This window comes from Dromiciops gliroides, chromosome 2 (genome assembly GCF_019393635.1).
Source record: "Dromiciops gliroides isolate mDroGli1 chromosome 2, mDroGli1.pri, whole genome shotgun sequence".
NCBI classification, from domain to species: Eukaryota; Metazoa; Chordata; class Mammalia; order Microbiotheria; family Microbiotheriidae; genus Dromiciops; species Dromiciops gliroides.
The window spans coordinates 77,940,731-77,961,160 of NC_057862.1; the positions used below are offsets into that span (position 1 = coordinate 77,940,731).

At 40.0% G+C, this 20,430-nt stretch overlaps 1 protein-coding gene and 1 pseudogene across 1 annotated transcript in view; both read left to right on the forward strand.

Moving 5' to 3' along the window:
* The window catches only part of BLNK (B cell linker), a 103,857-nt gene that overhangs the window by 37,040 nt on the left and 46,387 nt on the right, over positions 1 to 20,430 (forward strand). Inside the window, exons 3-5 of the mRNA XM_043984862.1 lie at positions 6,802 to 6,851; positions 16,493 to 16,533; positions 18,490 to 18,646. Of these exons, the coding sequence (XP_043840797.1) occupies positions 6,802 to 6,851; positions 16,493 to 16,533; positions 18,490 to 18,646 (248 nt within the window). The remainder of the gene's footprint in view (positions 1 to 6,801; positions 6,852 to 16,492; positions 16,534 to 18,489; positions 18,647 to 20,430) is intronic.
* Positions 4,385 to 5,315, forward strand: LOC122741404 (annotated as a pseudogene).

Here is a 20,430-nt window from a genome sequence, read left to right on the forward strand (position 1 = left end):
TTCATATTCAATTCACACCTGTGCCCTCTGTCTAATTATATTCCTTTCAGCTGCCCTAATACTGAGAAAGTTCTGATGAGTTAGAAGTATTATCTTCAGGAGCAGCTAGGTAGCACAGTAGATAGAGTAGTGGCTTGGAATTAGGAGGACCTGAGTTCAAATGCAGCCTCAGACACTTGACATTTATACTAACTGTGTGATCCTGGGCAAGTCACTTAACCCTGATTGCTTCACCAAAAAAAAAAAAAGTCTTAGAAGTATTATCTTTCCATGTAGGAATGTAAACATTTTAACATTCCTCATGATTATTTTTCCTGTTTACCTTTCTATGCTTCTCTAGGGTCTCGTATTTGAAAGTCAAATTTTTAATTCAATTAAAGTCTTTTCATCACAAATGCCTGAAAGTCCTCTTTTTCATCAAAGTCCCACTTTTCCCCCTGAAAGATTATAGTCAGTTCTGCTGGGTTGTAATCCCAGTTCCTTTGCCCTCCAGAATATCATATTCCATGCCCTCTGGTCCTTTAGTGTAAAAGCTGCTAGATCTTGTGTTATCCTGCCTATGACTCCACATTACTTACATTGTTTCTTTCTAACTGCTTGCAATATTTTCTCCTTGACCTGGGAGCTCTGGAATTTGTCTATAATATTCCTGGAAGTTTTCATTTTGGGATATCTTTCAGGAGGAGATCAGTGTATTCTTTCAATTTCTATTAAATTCAGGAAGCAGTGGGGAGGGGTCCACCAGATTAGTTGGCTTGTGGCCAAGTAAGGGGTAGGTTGGGTGGGTTAAAGAAATCCACACCAGATTCGTTAGCTCCTGGCTTTGCTCACCAAACTGTAGAGGCCAAATTTAATATGGGGAGAGTTAATTGGGTGGCTCGCCATAATATTGGGGTTCAGAAAATAATGAGGGACCTCTAGGTCCAAAGTTTCCTCCCCTCTGAACTGCCTTTTTTAGTTATTTCTCCCAGTGCAATAAGAAAGGGGATTGATAGCCTTTTTTCCTCTAGCAAAGGCTGTCTCAAAATCCAAACTCACTTTCAGCTCAGCTAATTCAAAGAGCTGGATTTTATTAACTCACCACCAGGGGTCCATAAGCTCATCCAAGCCAAGAGAGAGTTACTTCCTGTTGGGGTCCCTTTTTCTACTTTTTTTTCCCTCCCCCAAAAGGGGAGGTCCTTCAAGTTGTGTGGCTGAAACTGGTCCTCTGTTGATGACACAGTCCACAGCCTCTGAGCACACTCCTTCTCAGCATTGGCCAAGTTAAACTAGGTTAATCATCTTAAGTGGGTACTTAGTAGTTTCTCATTCACACCCAATCCAAACACTACTAAATCAGTCAAGTACAAACCCCTGGGCATCTGCCAAATTCCATTATTTTACCACAATATCAAGGGGAGGGAGTAGGATGGAGGGTAATACAGTTAGCAATAGCAACTGTGAAAGAAATGATGAGCAGGATGCTATCAGAAGGACTTATGAAAAATGCAATCCATGTACAGAGAAAGAATTGATAGTATGTGAATACAGATTGAAGTATAGTTTTTTTGTTAGTTCCTCTTTTTAAAGTTATTTTGTCTGTTTTCTTTCACAACCTGACTAATGTGGAGATGTTTTGCATGACTACACATTATAACTTATATTGAATTGCTTGATTTCTTAGGGAGGCAGGGAGGAAGAAAATTTGGAACACAAAGTTTTGAAAAATCAATGTGAAAAAATTTGTTTTTTTACATGTAGTGGGGAAAATTTGAAATAAATAAACAAACAAACAAACAAATAAATAAATAAATGTTTTTAAAAAGAATAGTAGTAAAGGCTCCCCAGCAATGAAGCCCTCAGATGCCAACACATAGGGCACAAATTATGGGCAACAAGCAGGGGAGACTACAAATTCTAACACAAGGAGTAAAATCTGATCTCTTTGGTATCACTGACATTAGATTGGATGTTGGCTCTGAAAGGGTATATTTTATTCAAAAGACAGGGAATACATTAAAAGGGGGATAGGTAAAATAACATTGTACATTAAGAAAATATCCTTATTTAAGGAAGGGGGATGCATTTGTGTCAAGATCAAAAGAAATAATATGTTCCCTGGTTATACTAAATAGTACCTGGGCCAAAAGAGGTAATGATGAAAAGTTCAGAAAAAAAATGCCAAGTATGGCACAGGGGCAGGATAATAGTTGAGAGACTTTAATTATCCAGACATCTACTATAGTTCCTTCTCTAGCAGAGCAGTTAGAGAATCAATTTCTTGATTCATCTGGATGATAATGTCATCCTTTAAAATAGGAAGGGACCAATGAGGGGAACTTCTATTCTGGATCTGATTTTTACCAGCTAAGGAGGAACTGGTTGCTTGAATGAAAATGATGAGAACTTTTAGGAGGAAGTAACTCTATCTTAGACTGTGTGAAAGAGAGAAATAAGAAAGTCAGATGGGGTTTGATGTTTAAAAAATAAATTGATACATTTTATTGATTTCAGTCCCCTCTCCAAAAAAAGGAGCAACATTTGGTTAGTTATAAGTAAAAGGCACCTTATTTTAAACACAAAACATACCACTGCAAGACTGCTGTGTTTCAGACACAAGAGTTGGGGAGAGAAATTACTCTGGAATAAGACAACCTTCAAAGTTTGTTTTATAAAGGAAAGAAAAAGGATTCTTTACACGGTGTGTAGAAAGAAGGTAATAACAGAAGATGTGTACTTGCAGATAGCAATTGATGATGGCTTTTCCCTTTTTTGTCCTTCCACTGTTTCTTATTCTTTTATGAAGTGACTCTGCTTTTAAGCTTTCACCATCACTCTCGATAAAATTTTACAAATGGATTCATATTCTAAACTGATTCTATTTATGTGCCACCTAGCTTCTCTTGGAAAGACATCAAATATTTGCTGACATGTTATTTCTAAGCTCACTGGATTTCCTCACTTTGGGTGATTAATTTGTATCAGTGAAACTTCCCTAGAAAATGGTATTTCTGGGGGCAGATAGGTGGCGCAGTGGATAAAGCTCTGGCCCTGGATTCAGGAGGACCTGAGTTCAAATCCAACCTCAGAAACTTGACACTTACTAGTTGTGTGACCCTGGGCAAGTCACTTAACCCTCATTGACTTACCAAAATAATAATAATAATAGAAGAAAATGATATTTCTGTGTCATTGTCTATTTCCCATTATCATTAGTTTGTTTGAATAAGCCAGGTTGTAATTGTCTTAATTACATGCTACATCTCATTTTTATTCTTTGAATTTGGGGTGATTTTTAGTATTAGTCTAACCAGTCCTTATGAAACTATACATTTGCAATTGATTTTTAAAGGCTTCTACATTGTTAATTAGTCAAAAAATCATGGAATTTGAAAGTTGGAAGGGACTTCGGTGACCATTTAGTTTTCAGGCCCAGGCTCGTGCAGGTGGCAGCCGGAGATATCAGGGTATACTGGATGCCTATAATATCTCCCTGACATATCCATCAAGTGGTGATCCAGACTCTACTTGAAAACTGGAGAAGGAACTCACTCCTTAAAATTAATTTCCTAGTTGTTAAAAAATAATCCATATCATTTTATGGTATTACTTGTGAAGTCCAACAGCTCCCAACTCTCTTCTAAAAGAAAGTCGTGATATAAAAAGGTAATACCATGAAAAAATTAGAAGAGAATAAGGTCAGATACCTTTCATGGCTATCTATGTCTATGAGGTTAAGGTACATTCTTAATCAAACAAGGGATACAGGTGATCGCAAGAGATGAAGTAGATATTTTCAATAACAAATTTGAAGAACTTTTGCACAAATAAAATCCATTCAACTATGATAAGAAGGGAAGCTGTCAATAATTGTCTGATATCCAAGCTATATAGGGAACTAACTAACACAAATATATTAAGACCAAGATCAAAGAACATTAAGGAGTTCTCAAAAAATGAAAACTATTAATAGTCCTTTGAAATATTATTCTGGGCAGCGCGTCTCCCCAGTCCAAGACTGTGACTTTTTAGCGACCCCACGGAGAACCAGGCAGCCGCTCCAGCCCTCCAGACTCCGGACTCCAGACTCCACAGCAGGGCTCGTGCTTCCCAACACTGCCACCGCTTCCTCTTGTTTTCCTTTACGGTCCCGGGCACATAGTATGATCATTAGGTATTCAGTTTCCCAGCAACTTTCTATGGAAAATCAAGGGAAGGGGGCCATGGTTGCTGTGAGCAACTTTGAAGAGCGGGACACCTTTAGAGAAGCTTGATCAAAGTGTCATCATCGTGAGACTCTCCAAGTCAGGACTCCAGCAGAGTTCCTCTATCTCGTCTTAATCACCGGAGGCCATCTTACCATTTCTCTGCCTCCTGGAAAGTAGCAGAAAACCAGCATCGAATTATGGTTGGATTTAAGCCTACAGATGTGCCACCGACAGCCACTGTCAAGTTCCTTGGGGCTGGCACTGCTGTCTGCATCGCTGACCTCATCACCTTCCCCCTGGACACAGACAAAGTCCGGCTGCAGATTCAAGGAGAGAGCCCGGGGGGCCGTCCGAGCTTCCTCTGCCACTGCCCGGTATCGGGGTGTCTTGGGCGCCATTCTGACCATGGTGAAGATTGATGGCCCTGGCAACCTGTACAGTGGGCTGGTGGCTGGCTTGCAGCGCCAGATGAGTTTTGCCTCTGTCCGCATTGGCCTCTATGACTCTGTCAAGCAGTTCTACACCAAGGGATCTGAGCATTCAGGCATTGGGAGCCACCTCCTGGCAGGCTGTACCACAGGGGCACTGGCAGTGGCCGTAGCCCAACCCACAGATGTGGTGAAGGTACGTTTCCAGGCCCAGGCTCGTGCAGGTGGCAGCCGGAGATATCAGGGTACACTGGATGCCTATAAGACTATCGCCAGAGAGGGGCTTCAGGGTCTATGGAAAGGAACTTCACCCAATGTTGCCCGCAATGCCATTGTTAACTGTGCTGAGCTGGTGACATATGATCTCATCAAAGATGCCCTCCTGAAGGCCCACCTCATGACTGATGACCTTCCATGCCACTTCACATCAGCCTTTGGGGCTGGCTTCTGCACCACCATCATTGCCTCCCCTGTGGACGTGGTCAAGATGAGATACATGAACTCTGCCTCGGGCCAGTATGCCAGTGCTGGCCACTGCGCCCTCACCATGCTCCGGAAGGAGGGACCCCAAGCCTTCTACAAAGGGTTCATGCCTTCCTTCCTCCGCTTGGGCTCCTGGAATGTAGTGATGTTTGTCACCTACAAGCAACTGAAACGGGCCCTGATGGCCACTCTTACTTCCTAGGAAGCTCCTTTCTGAGCCCTCTCCAGCTAGCTCTCTGCCGTACACCCCTCCCCTTGGAGTCCAGACCCCAGCCTGCCTCCCATCCCATTTTTCTTCCCTCTTCCTCTCCTCCCCTGAAGAACCCCCCTGCCCTAGAGTTAGCCCCATTTTATCCTTTCCCATGGCAGCCTCACTCAGTTCTTAAGCTTTCCTTACTTCTAATAAAGCCAAACCAGAACCGCCCCCCCAAAATAGAAATATTATTCTGAATCACTAAAAATCAGAGAAATGTACATCAGAATATAACTGAGAGTTCACTTTGTGCTTGGCAAAATGGCAAAGCTGACAAAAGATAGAAGTATTCAAGGTAGGAAGGACTTGGAAAACACATGGACATGAATATGATCTTGGTGGAATTGTGAAGAGATCCAACCATGTGTCAAGATGGTTAAGAATAGAAAGGTCATGTATTCACCAAAATATTCGTAGTAACATTTTTGTGTTAGCAAAGGAATATAAGCCAAGTGAGTTCCCATTAAGTGAGTAATGGATCAATGAAATATGGTCCATGAATGCAATGGAATATTATTATACTATCAGAAGAAGTGAATATGACAAAAAGAGAAGTATAGGAAGCTTTCTATGAACTGATACGTAGCAAAGTAAGTAAAACCAGGAAAACAACATAAATGAAGACTAAAACAATGTAAATTGGAAGGAGAAAAAAAATAAACTGTTAACTGAATACTATGTAATTATAAGGACCAAGTTTGGCCCCAATGAAGAAATGAGAAAATGTATCTAACTCCCTTCTTTACAGAGGCTGTGGACTATGGGTATGGGATATTTCATATACTGTCAGACTTAGTTGATATATTGCTTAGTTTTGCCAAACTGCTTTTCCCCCTCTTTCTTTGTATTCTTTTTTTGTTTGTTTGTTTGTTTTTGTGGAGCAATGAGGATTAAATGGCTTGCCCAGGATCGCAGCCAGTAAGTGTCAAGTGTCTGAGGCTGGATTTGAACTCAGGTCCTCCTGAATCCAGGGTTGGTATTTTATCCACTGTGACACCTAACTGTCCCTTTGTATTCTTTTGTTAACAAAAATTGCTTTGCTGGGAAAAGGGAAGAGAAAGATGCATTCATAGATGAAGGTGACATAATAATAATAAATATCAATAAAATGTATAAATGATAAATAGGCATGGGTCTTCTTATATAGTCTAAAAGATTTTGACCTTTTTCCCTTCCAGTTTACCAAGGAAATAAATTATAGTATAAAATACAATTATAAAAGAAAATTCTGAATTTAAAAAAATCATGGGCCCCCTGAAATCTGTCCTTGAATGACAGATTAAGAACTTCTGGTCTAAATAAAGGTGTGAATGGCCTCATAAATGTGTCATAAATATTTGACTTACCCCTATCTTGAGGTATGAATATTTTTATTTTTTAATTAATATTTGTTATGAGACTCAGTAATAGTTATCTGATTAACTATGTATCTAATGATTGTTGTCCACAGGTTAAAAAATAAAGCACCACCCAGTGTGCCTCAAAGAGATTATGTTTCAGGTAAGAGTCTCCGAATGAAACTTTAATTGAATATCTCTTAAATAGCATTGGCTTATGTTTATCTCTGTGGTGGGTGATATATGCCAATATAATATGAAACAATGGTATCTGATTTAACTGCTTGACATAACCAGTAACTGGTAATAGAGAAAATAAAGAATGACAAACTATTAATAATAACTAGTTATTTGATATGGTGCTTCCAAAATTCAGTTTGAGGAACTAGGAAAGAAGGAAGGAAGGAAGGAAGGAAGGAAGGAAGGAAGGAAGGAAGGAAGGAAGGAAGGAAGGAAGCAAGCATTTATTAAGCACCAATTATATGCCAGGCACTTCGCTAAGTGCTTTATAAATATCATTTACATCCTCATAACGTTTAGTCCTCGTAACATTTACATACTCATTTGATCCTCATAACAGCATTGCAGGTAGATGCGATTAGTTTTCATTTTACAGATGAAAAAAGACTGAGAGAGAGAGAGAGAGAAATTAAGTGACTTATGCAGGGTCATACAGCTGTCGGAGACCAGATTTGAGCTCTGGTCTCCCTGGCTTCCAAGTTCAGTGCTCTATCCATTGTGTCAAGTGGTGCCAGATGCAATAAAAAGAGCACTGTTTTTTGAGCAATCACAGCTTTTCAACTTCCTATCTTTGGGACTTTGAGCATGCCATTTAACCTCCATGGGCCTTCCTTTCCATATCTGTGAAATGAGTGAGTTGAATTAGATGGGACCTCTAAGGTCTCTAATGATACGATCCTGTGAAGTAGGTTCTGTTGCAAATGGCAGCAAATGGCGGGGCTCATGACTATGATGGACAGAATGAAAGAAGGTAAATGTAGAATCCAAAACAATTTCTACCCTGAAAAAAATACCTTAGAACAATGCTGGTATTTCTCAATGAACTAACCTTAAATATAGAAAATCTGAACTTCTTAACTTCTTAGATGGGGTTAGTTCTATAAATCTCACTAAAAGCAGCATGGGGATTAAAATTGTTTGAGGTTTCTACATGGTAACAATAAATCAAGTCAAATCTCTTCCACAATCAAATTTCTTATTACCAATGGAGATAGTCAATAAACCCCTATTAATTAAGTACCTACCATGTGCCCAGGAACTTTACTAAGCCCTGAAAATACCTGTAACACAACTAGTGGATCCACTCGTGAGCCAGAAACCTGGATCAGAAGTATTGTCTAGCCCATGAAGGTTAAATGGCATGCTCAAAGTCCCAAAGATAGGCACCAACTATGTGTTAGAATTTGTGTTTGACACCAAGTATTCACCTCAAATATGTGAATACAAATATGTGATTTAATCAGCATAGGAAATTCATAGTATGAAAACTGCTTCTGCCAATACAGATCACATCTGGTGTATGACTTAATAGATAGGTCCTAGGGAGTTGACTGAATCATAATGGTTAAGTGACTCGTCCAGTATCGGAGAGCACAAGATTTGAAACCAGATGTTACTAAATCTGAGCCCTAGCTAGTTCTTGCTTTCTCTAATTAGGCAATCAACAAACATTTAAGCATCTACTAGAGAGAAAAGGGGTAAGTGGGGGAGGAGGGGAGAGATCAGGAGAGACGGAGACTGAGACAGAGATAGTCGTCCTTAAATATTATGTAGTATTGTCAAAAGGAAGTAGCTTTTGTCCAGAAAGATTCCTTCCTTGTGATTTTCTTAAAAACCCATGAGTCTCTGATATCCAAGAATTCTTTATTTAAATCCCTTAAAGTTCTTATTAATAGCTTCTAAACATCACAACTTTTGCTAACAAAATGTCTCCAAGGTTGTGCTAGGCATGATAGAAGAAACAAAAATTAGTGAATGCTATCAAATAGTGTATAATTGAAGTCCTACAATTGTGTTCATCTTCCAGAAGCTGTAGGACTTCAGAGAAGGGGCAGACCAGGATGAGTCAGAGAAAGTTGAGAAAATCTTCATAGAGGAGGTAGGACCTAAGCCAGGTCTAGAAGATTGGGTTTTGAGAGGTAGAAAGACAAAGCATTTGTTATATGCTTATTATGTTCTGGGCACTGTGTTGAGCACTAGGAGTATAAATGCAAGCTAGCAAGACATTCCTGCCCTCAAGCTTACATTCTAATTAGGAAAGACTTCACATAAAGGGGAACTTGAGAGGTGGCTGGAGTGGAGGAATCAGCATGGTGTGGAGACAGTCAGGAAGTGGTAGGGAAGCCTGGTTCCGGGCAAAATAAATTGAGTCTTGGCAGAGTTTGATCTCTCAGGGATGTGGTCCCAGGTTACAGTGAGGGGAAGATAGGGATGATCCAGATGGATACAAGAATTTGGGAAAAGCTTGCTCAAGGAGGTGGGACTTGAACTGGGTCTAGAAGAATGGAATTAGTGAGCTGGGAAGGAATGAGGGAAATATCATTATTATCATTAAGAATAATTATATTTGTTATTAATTAATTGATATGTTATTATTATCATGATAGATTAGTATCCTTATAGGGGACGGGAAATGGCATGAGCAAGGCATGGATCAAATATGAACTTTTCTGTTTAGCTTTTAAACCCCTTTAAAACCTAACCTCTACCTACCTTTCCAACCTCTCTCTCTCTCTGCACTACCCCATCTATTGCTTTGAAGACTTTATACTGGCCCTATCCCATGGCCAGAATACACTCCTTATTTTATTTCTGCCTTTTAGAATCCCTTGTTTTCTTCAAAATCCTGCTTAAGTTCCACCTTCCATTGAAATCCCTTTCTGATTTGCCCAGATCATAGCACCCACCCATAATTTGTATTTATTTTTTCATATATTAGAAAGTATTAAGGTTCATGTTACTCCCACCCCCTTCAAAATACAAGATCCTCAGGGGTAGAGCTAGGTGGCACAGTGGATAAAGCACTGGCCCTGGATTCAGGAGGACCCGAGTTCAAATCTGGCCTCAAACACTTGGCACTTACTAGTTGTGTGACCCTGGGCAAGTCACTTAACCCTTATTGCCCCACAAAAAAACCCAAAAAACCAAGATTCTCAGGGGCCAGAAGAGCTTCATTCTTGTCTTAATATCCCCTTTGCCCATCCAGTGCATGGCATATAGTAGGTATTTCCTAAATGCTTGTTGATTGATTGATGGAGGTGATAAAAGGCATGGCTGGATCATGGGGAAATTTGTCTTTGTAGTATTTTGTATTGTACTATTGTGTTGCATGACAATATTGCATTGCATTACAGTACAGTGGGGAGGCAACCCTAGCTAGAGGGTGGAGTCTCTTTGTTGGGAAGCCATCTGTTGTCCAAAACAGTTAGTTCTCTTGGTTCCTGCATACTCCTTCTAGCCAAGTGGTGCCATTACCTTCTTCCTGACTGTACAGCTGTGATTAAATCCCTAGCATGGACGAGGCAGAAAGAGGTGCACTTTGGGGGCAGTAGATATACGATGAGTGTGGAAGAGGGTATGGGCACGGTCCAGAAAGCAACACTGTGATTTCAAGGAAAAAATCCCAAGACCGAATTGTCGATTATTGCTCATATATGAGAATATTTATAGAGAGGATTGTGGTATCATGTTAGTAGCAGAATAATCGATGTTCTAATCATTGTCTATGGCAGAAAATTTGCACCTGAGTCCAATAGAATGGAAGCTCCTTAATGTCAGGGACTGATTTTGTGCATCTGTCTTTTTTTTTGTGGGGCAATGAGGGTTAAGTGACTTGCCCAGGGTCATACAGTTAGTAAGTGCCAGGTGTCTGAGGCTGGATTTGAACTCAGGTCCTCCTGAATCCAGGGCCAGTGCTTTATCCACTGTACCACTAAGCTGCCCCTGTGCATCTGTCTTTATATTCCCATTGGCTGAGACATGGCAGGACCTTAATAATTGCTCATTGATTGATATTGAGTTGTACTTTGAAAGACAAGAACTGGTCGGTGTGAAATTGATAGGGTATGTTTCTGAGGATGATGGGGTCCCTTACCTGTCAGGCCTAGAGTTCCCTTGGCATGGAGAGGGGAAGCAGGGGTAGAGTACCGTATATAATAATGGCCAGCACAGACTTGAAAAAAGAGGGGGCATATTAAGGAATACCAAGTACTTCTCCTCACAATAACTCTATGTAAAACATTATTCTCATTTTGTAGATATGGAAATGGATGTTTAGAAAGGTGAAATAAGGGGGCAGCTAGGTGGCACAGTGGATAAAGCACCGGCCCTGGATTCAGGAGGACCTGAGTTCAAATCCAGCCTCTGACACTTGACACTTACTAGCTGTGTGACCCTGGGCAAGTCACTTAACCCCCATTGCCTGCAAAAAAAAAAAAAAAAGGTGAAATAAGACCTTTCCAGGATTTATAGGCTCTAAAGTGAATAATGAGCTCTCCCCACACTGCTCAGCAGCGTTAGAGTCCCTGGGAAGAAAAGGATATTTCTCTCTTGTCCACACCTAGCACACACCACCCATAATATACCACTCACAGGGACAGATCAAACAGGGACCACCCTAAGTCCTTGAGTTTTTCTAGTCAGAGAAGGTCCCAGAAAGTGGTGTTGAGGAAGCAAAGTCATCCTGCACCAGAATGCTCTAAGCCTTTCACCCTCCAAAGAGAGTTAAAGCTGCAATACTAGCAGGAGGGAATAACAGCAGGAATCCTTGACTTGTGCCTTGGGAAAGCAAAACGAACCAACCAGCAAACAAAAAACCAGGTTTATAGCCTAAATAAATTCAATTGATCAAAAATCATTCTCTTCTGTCCCAGCTTTTAAAGAAATGTGGAAGTTAGAAGAGTCAGGTTTGTCTCTCTGTTTCCCCAGAAAACTCTTGTCACCCCAACGAGCTCCCAAAGACCACTCCTTTGGGTTCTTCGAAATGGAAGAAATCTTTTCCTTTGGCTTCAATAGAATTATATGGATGTGTCTCCATATCTTCCAATCTGCCCAAGTTGTTTATGATTCACACCAAGCCAGACTCCCAGACCCACAAAGCTGCTCTAATTCCTCCCCACCAAGGACATCAATAGAACCAGAGTTTGGGGAGCCCAGCAGTAGCAAGTCTCCATGACCCTTGGAGACCCTTGCCCAAGTGATGGTCCTAGCTCTTAGAGACTAAGGCTTCCTGTAAGCCTTAAAATTGGGTCCTCTATCTTTTTTTTGTGTGTGAGGCAGTTGGGGTTAAGTGACTTGCCCAGGGTCACACAGCTAGTAAGTGTTAAGTGTCTGAGGCCGGATTTGAACTCAGGTACTCCTGACTCCAGGGCCGGTGCTCTATCCACTGTGCCACCTAGCTGCCCCTGAGTCCTCTATCTTGACCCTCAAGAACATTACCACTTCCCCAAGCTCTTTAAAAACAGCTTCTGTTTTGCCTGAACCTCAGAAATTTGCTGAGATGGGCAACCTTTGGACAGTTCACAGAATCAAAATATTGATGCTTTGGCCAAGGAAGGACAAACCATCACAACACACAGAATTCTAGATTTGGAAGGATCATCTACTCCAAGTGGTACCTAAATAGGAATTACTACCTCCATCTCCTTATAAGTGGCCATCCAGGGGCAGCTAAGTGGCACAGTGGATAAAGCACCAGTCCTGGATTCAGGAGGACCTGAGTTCAAATCCGGCCTCAGACACTTGACACTTGCTAGCTGTGTGACCCTGGGCAAGTCACTTAACCCCCATTGCCCCGCAAAAACAAATTATGGTGCTCAGAATTAACTATAACACTTCAGATGTCACTGAGAAACTGAGAAATTTCTTATGAGTTAGAAGTATTATCTTCCCATGTAGGAATGTAAATAGTTTAATCTTTTAATATCCCTCATGATTTCTTTTTCATGTTTACCTTTTTATGCTTTTCTAGGGTGTCGTATTAGTCAAATTTTCTATTCTTTTCATCACAAATGCCTGAAAGTTCTCTTTTTCATTGAAGTCCCATTCTTTCCTCTGAAAGAATATACTCAGTTTTGCTGGGTACATATTTGGTTACCGTTCCTGCTCCTTGGGCTCTCTTCTCCTTCTCTTCATCTAGAAAAATCTTTTCCATCTTTGACATAAGGATAAGACCAATGCACTAGGAGTTTGGAGGCCTGGATTCAAGTGCTAAATCTCCCATTTTGTAATCAGGTGACATTGGAAAAGTCACTTAATTGAGTCTCAGTTTCCTGATTAGCAAAATCAAGAGGTTGAATTAGATGATCTTTAAAGGTCTGATTGGTACTCTATGATTTTCGGTAAAAATTAGTCAGTGGATTTAACTTATTTAGGCCAATAAATATTTATTAAGCTCCTACCATTAGCCATGTATTATGTTAAGTGCTAGGGATACGAGGAAAGGTAAAAGAATGTCTCTCCTCTCAAGGAGCTGACAGTCTAATGGGAGAGACAGCATGCAAATAACTATGTACAACTATGTAATAGATATATGCCGGACATATCAGAGATAATTAATAGAGGGAAAGCACTGAAATTAAGGGAGATTAGGAAAGGCTTCCTGATAGAAGGTGCAATTTTTTAGCTTGACATTTGAAGGAAGCTATAAGAAGATTGGAAATTGAGCAGGCAGGTTATGAATGGCTTTGAACACCAAACAGACAATTTTGTATTTGATCCTCAAAGTTATTGAGAGTCACTGGAATTTATTTTGGGTGGGTGGGAGTGGCAGCTAGTTGGTGCAATGGGCAGAGTGTCAGGAAGATTCATTTTCCTGAGTTAAAATCTGGCTTCAGATCTGAAATATTAGCTGTGTGACCCTGGATCAAGTCACTTCTCCCTGTTTGCCTCAGTTCCTCATGTGTAAAATGAGCTGGAGAAGGAAATGGCAAACCACTCCAGTATCTTTGCCAAGAAAACCCCAAATGGGGTTGTGAAGAATCAGACACAACTGAAAATAACTGAACATGCATGACATGGTCAGATCTATGTTTTAGGAAGATCACTTTGGCAGCTGAGTAGAAAATGGAATGGTGTGAGGAGAGGACTTGTGGCAAGAGGTAACATTAATTCTGAGTTCCAGTTACCCCCTTTTGTGAACTTTCCCTGATTGTTCTAGCCTGTATTGATTTTTCTCTTCCTAAACCTTTTAGTCTGCCCTAAATCATTTAACAATTAATTACATCCTGTTGTGAATTATTTCACATTTTTAGTCGAATTTCCCCAACTATGTTGTTGTTGTTTGTCCTTCATTCCCAACGAGGACTATGACATTAGATGATGCCATGATTTGCACTGAATAAGATTTAAGAAAGGGAAGGCTGTGCAGTCAACAGCATCACTTTTTCCTCTAGAGCCATCTGGATCCAATGGCAAGATATGTATCTTGACAACTGGAGATGGCCCTGGATATTTAAGGTAATTGGGGTTAAGTGACTTGCCTAGGGTTACATAGCTAGTAAGTGACTGAGGTGAGATTTGAACTCAGGTCCTCCCAACTTCAGGGCCAGTGCTTTATCCACTGCACTATCTAGCCACCTCTCCCTCCAACTATATTATAAGCTCCTAGAAGGCACAGCCCCTGTTTTATGCTTATCCTGTACCCTACCCCTTCAAAATTGGTCCTTACCCAGTGCTGAGTTCATAGCAGATGTTCTGCTCTCAATTGACCTAAGGTAGGTCTGTGGTTAAGGAGAAGAGTAACATAATAACGCATAATTTGGGGTCAAGATAAGAAATTAGATTCTCTTTATTCTGTGGGATTTAATTGTCAAAGGGTAAATATGAAGGTAAGGCTCTTTTTTTTTTTTTTTTTTTTTGGAGAATGTGGTACAACCAGAATCTCAACTTCGCAGGAGAGCTTATACAATTACACTCACAAAATTAGACCATCGACTCCATAGAAAGTCCAGGTGTGTCACAGTTCTTAAGTCTGTCTTCTTACTGCCATCTTACTTTACCTATCCCCGTCCTAAGCTTCTTGAGAACAGTGATTCCCAGTGTGGGAGTCTGTGGTGATTTCTAACTCCACAGCAATTCTCCCATCAGTCCCCCACACCCCTCCACTCAAAGAGCCACCACCCCAGTGGAGACTTTCACCTTTGCCTGAACTGTAATAGTAGCATCCAATTTGGGCTCCTTACTCTGACCTCCCTATGAAGCAGCTGTCCTAGTCAGACTATGTCTTAGGCATTTGGCATGACATCCTTCAAGGCACTAGTGAATACCTTTGGGGAGCTGATGTCAACCGATTTGATGCCTCACTCGACAGTGATAGAAAATCATTGAGTAAAATTATCTCTGCAGTTGCATCTAGCAAGGTATCTTGTGAGATTTCTCTGCTGTTACTCATGTCCTCCTGACCACAGCTGTAAGTAGTCATGCGACTGGGCTGAGTCCATCACACATTTGTTATTTAATCTGAACTGGATCCTCATTACAGAAAGGCAATCCTTTCACTCCTCTTCAATTGATTCTCTATCTCATGCTTCAAAAGGGGCTGTCCCAAATCTTCTCTTCCCATGTGAAATTCCCCACACGATCTTCTCCATTCTCTCAGTAGAGTGCTTCATATTTTACTGAGAAAACAGAAGTGTTTTGCCATGAGCTCCCTCTCCTCCTCATCTCTACAAATCACTACTCCTTAATATCCTTCATTCTCTTATTTGCTCCAGTCTCTTATAATGAAGTAGCCCTTCTCTCCAAGGCCAGCCCCTCTGCAATTTCTCAGGCTCTCATCCTTGCCCATCTTTTCCTGAAGACTTCACTCACTAACATGTCCTTTCTAACTAATCTTTAATTTCTTCCTAGCTACTGCTTCCCTCCTTAATACCTACAAACACTCCCAGGTCTTTGCCCATCCTTTTTAAGGGGAAAAAAAGCTCACATGACATATCCTTTCTACTGTCCCACTGGAGTAAGAGAAGACTTGATCTTTTGTATCTTTATACAACAAAGAAAGGGAAGGGAATCACAAAGCACTGGAAGGGGAGTGCAACAGGGCGGGGATTTTGGAATAATGGGGCATCAGTAAGATATGTAGCACCCATCCATATCTTGCACATCATCTTACAGACCTAGGTATAGCTTATTAGCTTACCGGGGTCTTGCTTGGCAACACTCATTTCTGAGGTGAGAGACAGAGCTGCTCTCCCCTGTGGGAAGAATTCAAGGATTCCTTGGGGGTTGAGATCTTTAAGTTTCTTGGGGTCCCACTGCATTCCCATAACATTCTCATATTATTATTTATTTACAAATCTGTTTATATATTTTAGCCTCTAGTAAATGTAAGTTTCTTGAATGTGAGTGTTTTTAAAAATACATATTTGGGGGCAGCTAGGTGGCGCAGTGGATAGAGCACTGGCTCTGGAGTCAGGGGTACCTGAGTTCAAATCCGGCCTCAGATACATAACACTTACTAGCTGTGCGACCCTGGGCAAGTCACTTAACCCCAATTGCCTCACTAAAAACAAAACAAAACAAAACAAAACAAATACATATTTGTCTTTGTATCCTTGGTGTCTAGCATATTTACACAAATCACTTGGTTCCTAATGCTGGTTGAATTTAATTGGGTGGAAGATTTTATTTACCAGGAAAGGGAGACTTTGTGCTACGATTTCTCTCAGTTCTATATTTAGGGGGAGGACAAAGAGTCATTTGGGTATTTGTTTTTAACTGAAATAGACCGGGCTATGACGTATTCTCATGTGATCTTCTTTTCCCTCTGATGTCTACCTACTTTAGAAAATCCTGTTGATGAAGAGGAACAATGGTCAGATGACTTTGTAAGTATATCCTGCTAATGTCAATCGAAAGTACGCTCTGTCAGCTAGGCTCCTGGATCCCAGAGGCAATAGGTTCTTGAGAATGACACAGTCAGATTTATGCTCTAGGAAGCTTATTCTGACAGTTGTATGGTGGATGGTTTGGTGAGCTGGCCAGTCAGGAACCTGAGGGTCAAATTGTGACACTATTATTATCTCAAGTCCATACAAAATTAGGATTGATTAGGTGAAAGAATGAATGATGTTTAACCTGGAAATGAAGAAGCTATGGGAAGGGAGGAGGAAGGAGGAAGAGGATATGTACCTTCAAGTTCTTGAAATATTATAATAAGAAGGATTAGGCTTGTTCAGTTTAGCTCCAGGCAACACAAATAGACAATATAGAGAATTGGCAAAGAAACCAACTTGGGCTTGAAATCAGGAAAAGCTTCCTAGTGGTTACAGCTGGAGAAAAGTGGAATAGGATATCTTGGGAGCTGGTTGATTGCCCCAAGGAAAGGAAGTCTTCCCCTTCAAGCCAAGGCTGGTAGGTCAATTTGGGGACAGTATGAAGTGTCATATAGTGGAAATTCTTCAGGTGTAGATTAGACAAATCAGAGATTTAGATCCCCTCCAACTTCTGTGTTTCTCTGAGAGCCTGAATTAACTCTTCTTGCCTTGGGTAGATTCAGCTTGAGAAAATATGTCTAATTGTAATCAAGTGCTCATTAATATACACATACAATTTTATATAGTGTACACAGAGATACATATTTATATGCCGTGCCTGACCCTCTAATGATGGGTATCCCCTAGAGTTCTACCCTGGGACTTCGCTCTATAGATTCTCTTCTGAGGTGATCTCATGAATTGTCCTGGATTTAATTACTATTTCTATACAGACAAACCCTAACCCTAATATCTTTTCTGAGCTCCAGTCTAACCTTAACTACTTATCATCATTTTTAACTGGGTCTGAACCAATATTCAATATAGTCCACCAAAAAAAATCTCACAAAGGAGACTGAGAAGAAGCCTTCATATAGTTTGGAAGTGAACCAGAAGGGAGTGGTATGTTAGTAGTGTCCAAGCCACTGTATCAAATACCGCAGAGAGGCCAAGAAGGATGAGGACTGAGAAAAGGCCATGAGATCCAGCAATTAAATCATCGTTAGTAACCTTGCAGGGCAGTCTGCAAAACAATGATAATAGTAACATCAAAGATCATAGACCCCAGATGACCATAACAGATATAATAATAATAATGAAAAAGTTAAAAATATTTTGTGACTTACCAAAATGTGACACAGAGACATGATGTGAACACATGCTGTTTGGAAAAAAATGGCACTGATTGACCTGCTTGATGCAGTTGCCAAAAAACCTGTAATGTGACAAAAGAAAAAGAAAAAACAATATCTGTGAAGTTCAATAAAGCAAAGCACAATAAAACGAGGTATAACTTTATAAAAATTGAAAGCAGTAATTTAAAATCATTAAGACTCTTTGACAACGATGCTGGAGTACAATAGCTTTGGGGTTCGGCAGAATAAGATTTTGAGAAGAGATCTCAGCAGCTACCTAATCTGACCCATGTTTGAAAGGAATCCCCCCTATCGCACACCTGACAAAGCTATGAGAGGCCATCCAATTTCTGTTTGAAGGCTTCCAAAGAAGGAGGAGCCAGCTCCTCTCTACACAGCCCTTCGACCAAGTTAAGCACTTTTTTCTTGACATTGAATTTATGTTCTATGCCTTATTCTGAAGATGATCGCTAACCGTTTGCTAGAAAAGAATCCATTTATTTTGTGAATCTGTGATCACAAAAAGTAGCATTCTTTTTCTTTTGAGACTCCCTCTCCCACTTTCCAAACAGACATCAATGAGGAACAAGACTGAATTAACAGAAATTCCTTTTATGGCTAACTTTTCATGATCACAGCTATTCCATTGAGTGAAGTCACCCTGTGTTTCTAGGACAGTGATTATGAAAATCCAGATGAACCCTCTGATTCAGAGACCTATGTGGTACCTGGAGAAGAAACTACAGACGACAGCTATGAACCTCCTCCTGCAGAAAAAGAGAAAAGGAAGCTCCCCCCTGCGCTTCCATTTTCCAAGGGAGAATATGCAGGTAAAACTCATAGTTATCTCTTGAGTATCCATGCTAGTGGATATAAATGTAAATATATGTATAAAGTAGGGACTAAATTTCTTCTTGGCTTTTGCAGAGACTAAAGACCTTAGTTTTAAGTCTTGCTTCTGAGACTTGATTGCAGGATGATTATGAGCAAACCATTTAACCTCTATGAGCCTCAACTTCTTTATCTATAAAATGAGAATAATGATATTTGTGATGTTGTAAAAGTGCTTTACAAACCTTAAAGTGCTTTAGAAATATAAACTATCATTATTTGCTTCAAATAAAACCAATCAATCAACAAACTTTTAAAATAAATGTGATTGTAGAGGCAGCTAGGTGGCGCATTGGATAGAGCACTGGCCCTGGAGTCAGGAGGACCTGAGTTCAAATCCGACCTCAGACACTTAACACTTACTAGCTGTGTGACCCTAGGCAAGTCACTTAACCCCAATTGCCTCACCAGAAAGAAAGAAAGAAAGAAAGAAAGAAAGAAAGAAAGAAAGAAAGAAAGAAAGAAAGAAAGAAAGAAAGAAAGAAAGAAAGAAAGAAAGAAAATGTGATTGTGCTGGAATACTACTGTACTATAAGAAATGATGAGCTCAACAATCTTAGAAAAACATGGAAATATTTGCATGAAATAATGAAGAGTGAAATGAGCAATAGAACATTGTATACAGTAACAGAAATTTTGTTTTAAGAATGACTTTGAGGGGGCAGCTAGGTAGCACAGTAGATAAAGCACTGACCCTGGATTCAGGAGGACCTGAGTTCAAATCCAGCCTCAGACACTTGACACTTACTAGCTGTGTGACCCTGGACAACTCACTTAACCCTCATTGCCCTGCAAAACAAACAAGCAAACAACAACAAAAAAACCCCAAAAAAACAAAACCAAAAAGACTTTGAGCTAATAAGTTATTTTGACTTTTATAAATACCCAGTTTAGGGGCAGCTAGGTGGCACAGTGGGTAGAGCACTGGCCCTGTATTCAGGAGTACCTGAGTTCAAATCCAGCCTCAGACACTTGACACTAGCTGTGTGACCCTGGGCAAGTCACTTAACCCCAATTGCCTCACCAATAAGCAAATAAATAAATAAATACCCAGTTTAACTATAAAAGACCTATGAAGAAAGATGCTATCTTCATCCAGTAAAAAAACTGATAAATAGAAGTATATGGAGAATAAATTTACATACACAAACATATATATAGGGTGAGTCAAAAGTCACAAAGGGGTTTCAATATTTAATAACTCCTTTAATTTTTTAAAAATTACATTACCATAGCAACATACCATAGCACCATATACAGTATATATATATATATGTATATATATATGAAATAAATTTATATGATGTGTGAAAAATCAAATCTCATAAATGGTGAAAAATAAAGAAAAGATAATTTTCAGAAAGTTATTAAAACATCATGACTTTTGGCCCATCCTGAATATATACCTATTTGTATCAAATGGTAGCTATCATGGGGTAGGGAAGGAAGAGGGAAAAAAGAAATTTACATGATAACTTTATTATGTATTTAAAAAGAATAGCAAGTTGTACATAATAGATTTGCAGTTTGATGTGCAATCATCTTTTTATTATACTGTGTTATGGAAATGCTTGTTTATTCCATAAATTAGAAGAATTAAAGATATATTGAGTTAATCAAAATAAAAACTTACTATGTGCCAGGAAGTGTGATAAGTATTGTGGATTCAAAGAAAAAACAAGTAGACCATTGCTTTAGGAATGCACCTTCTAATTGGGGAGAC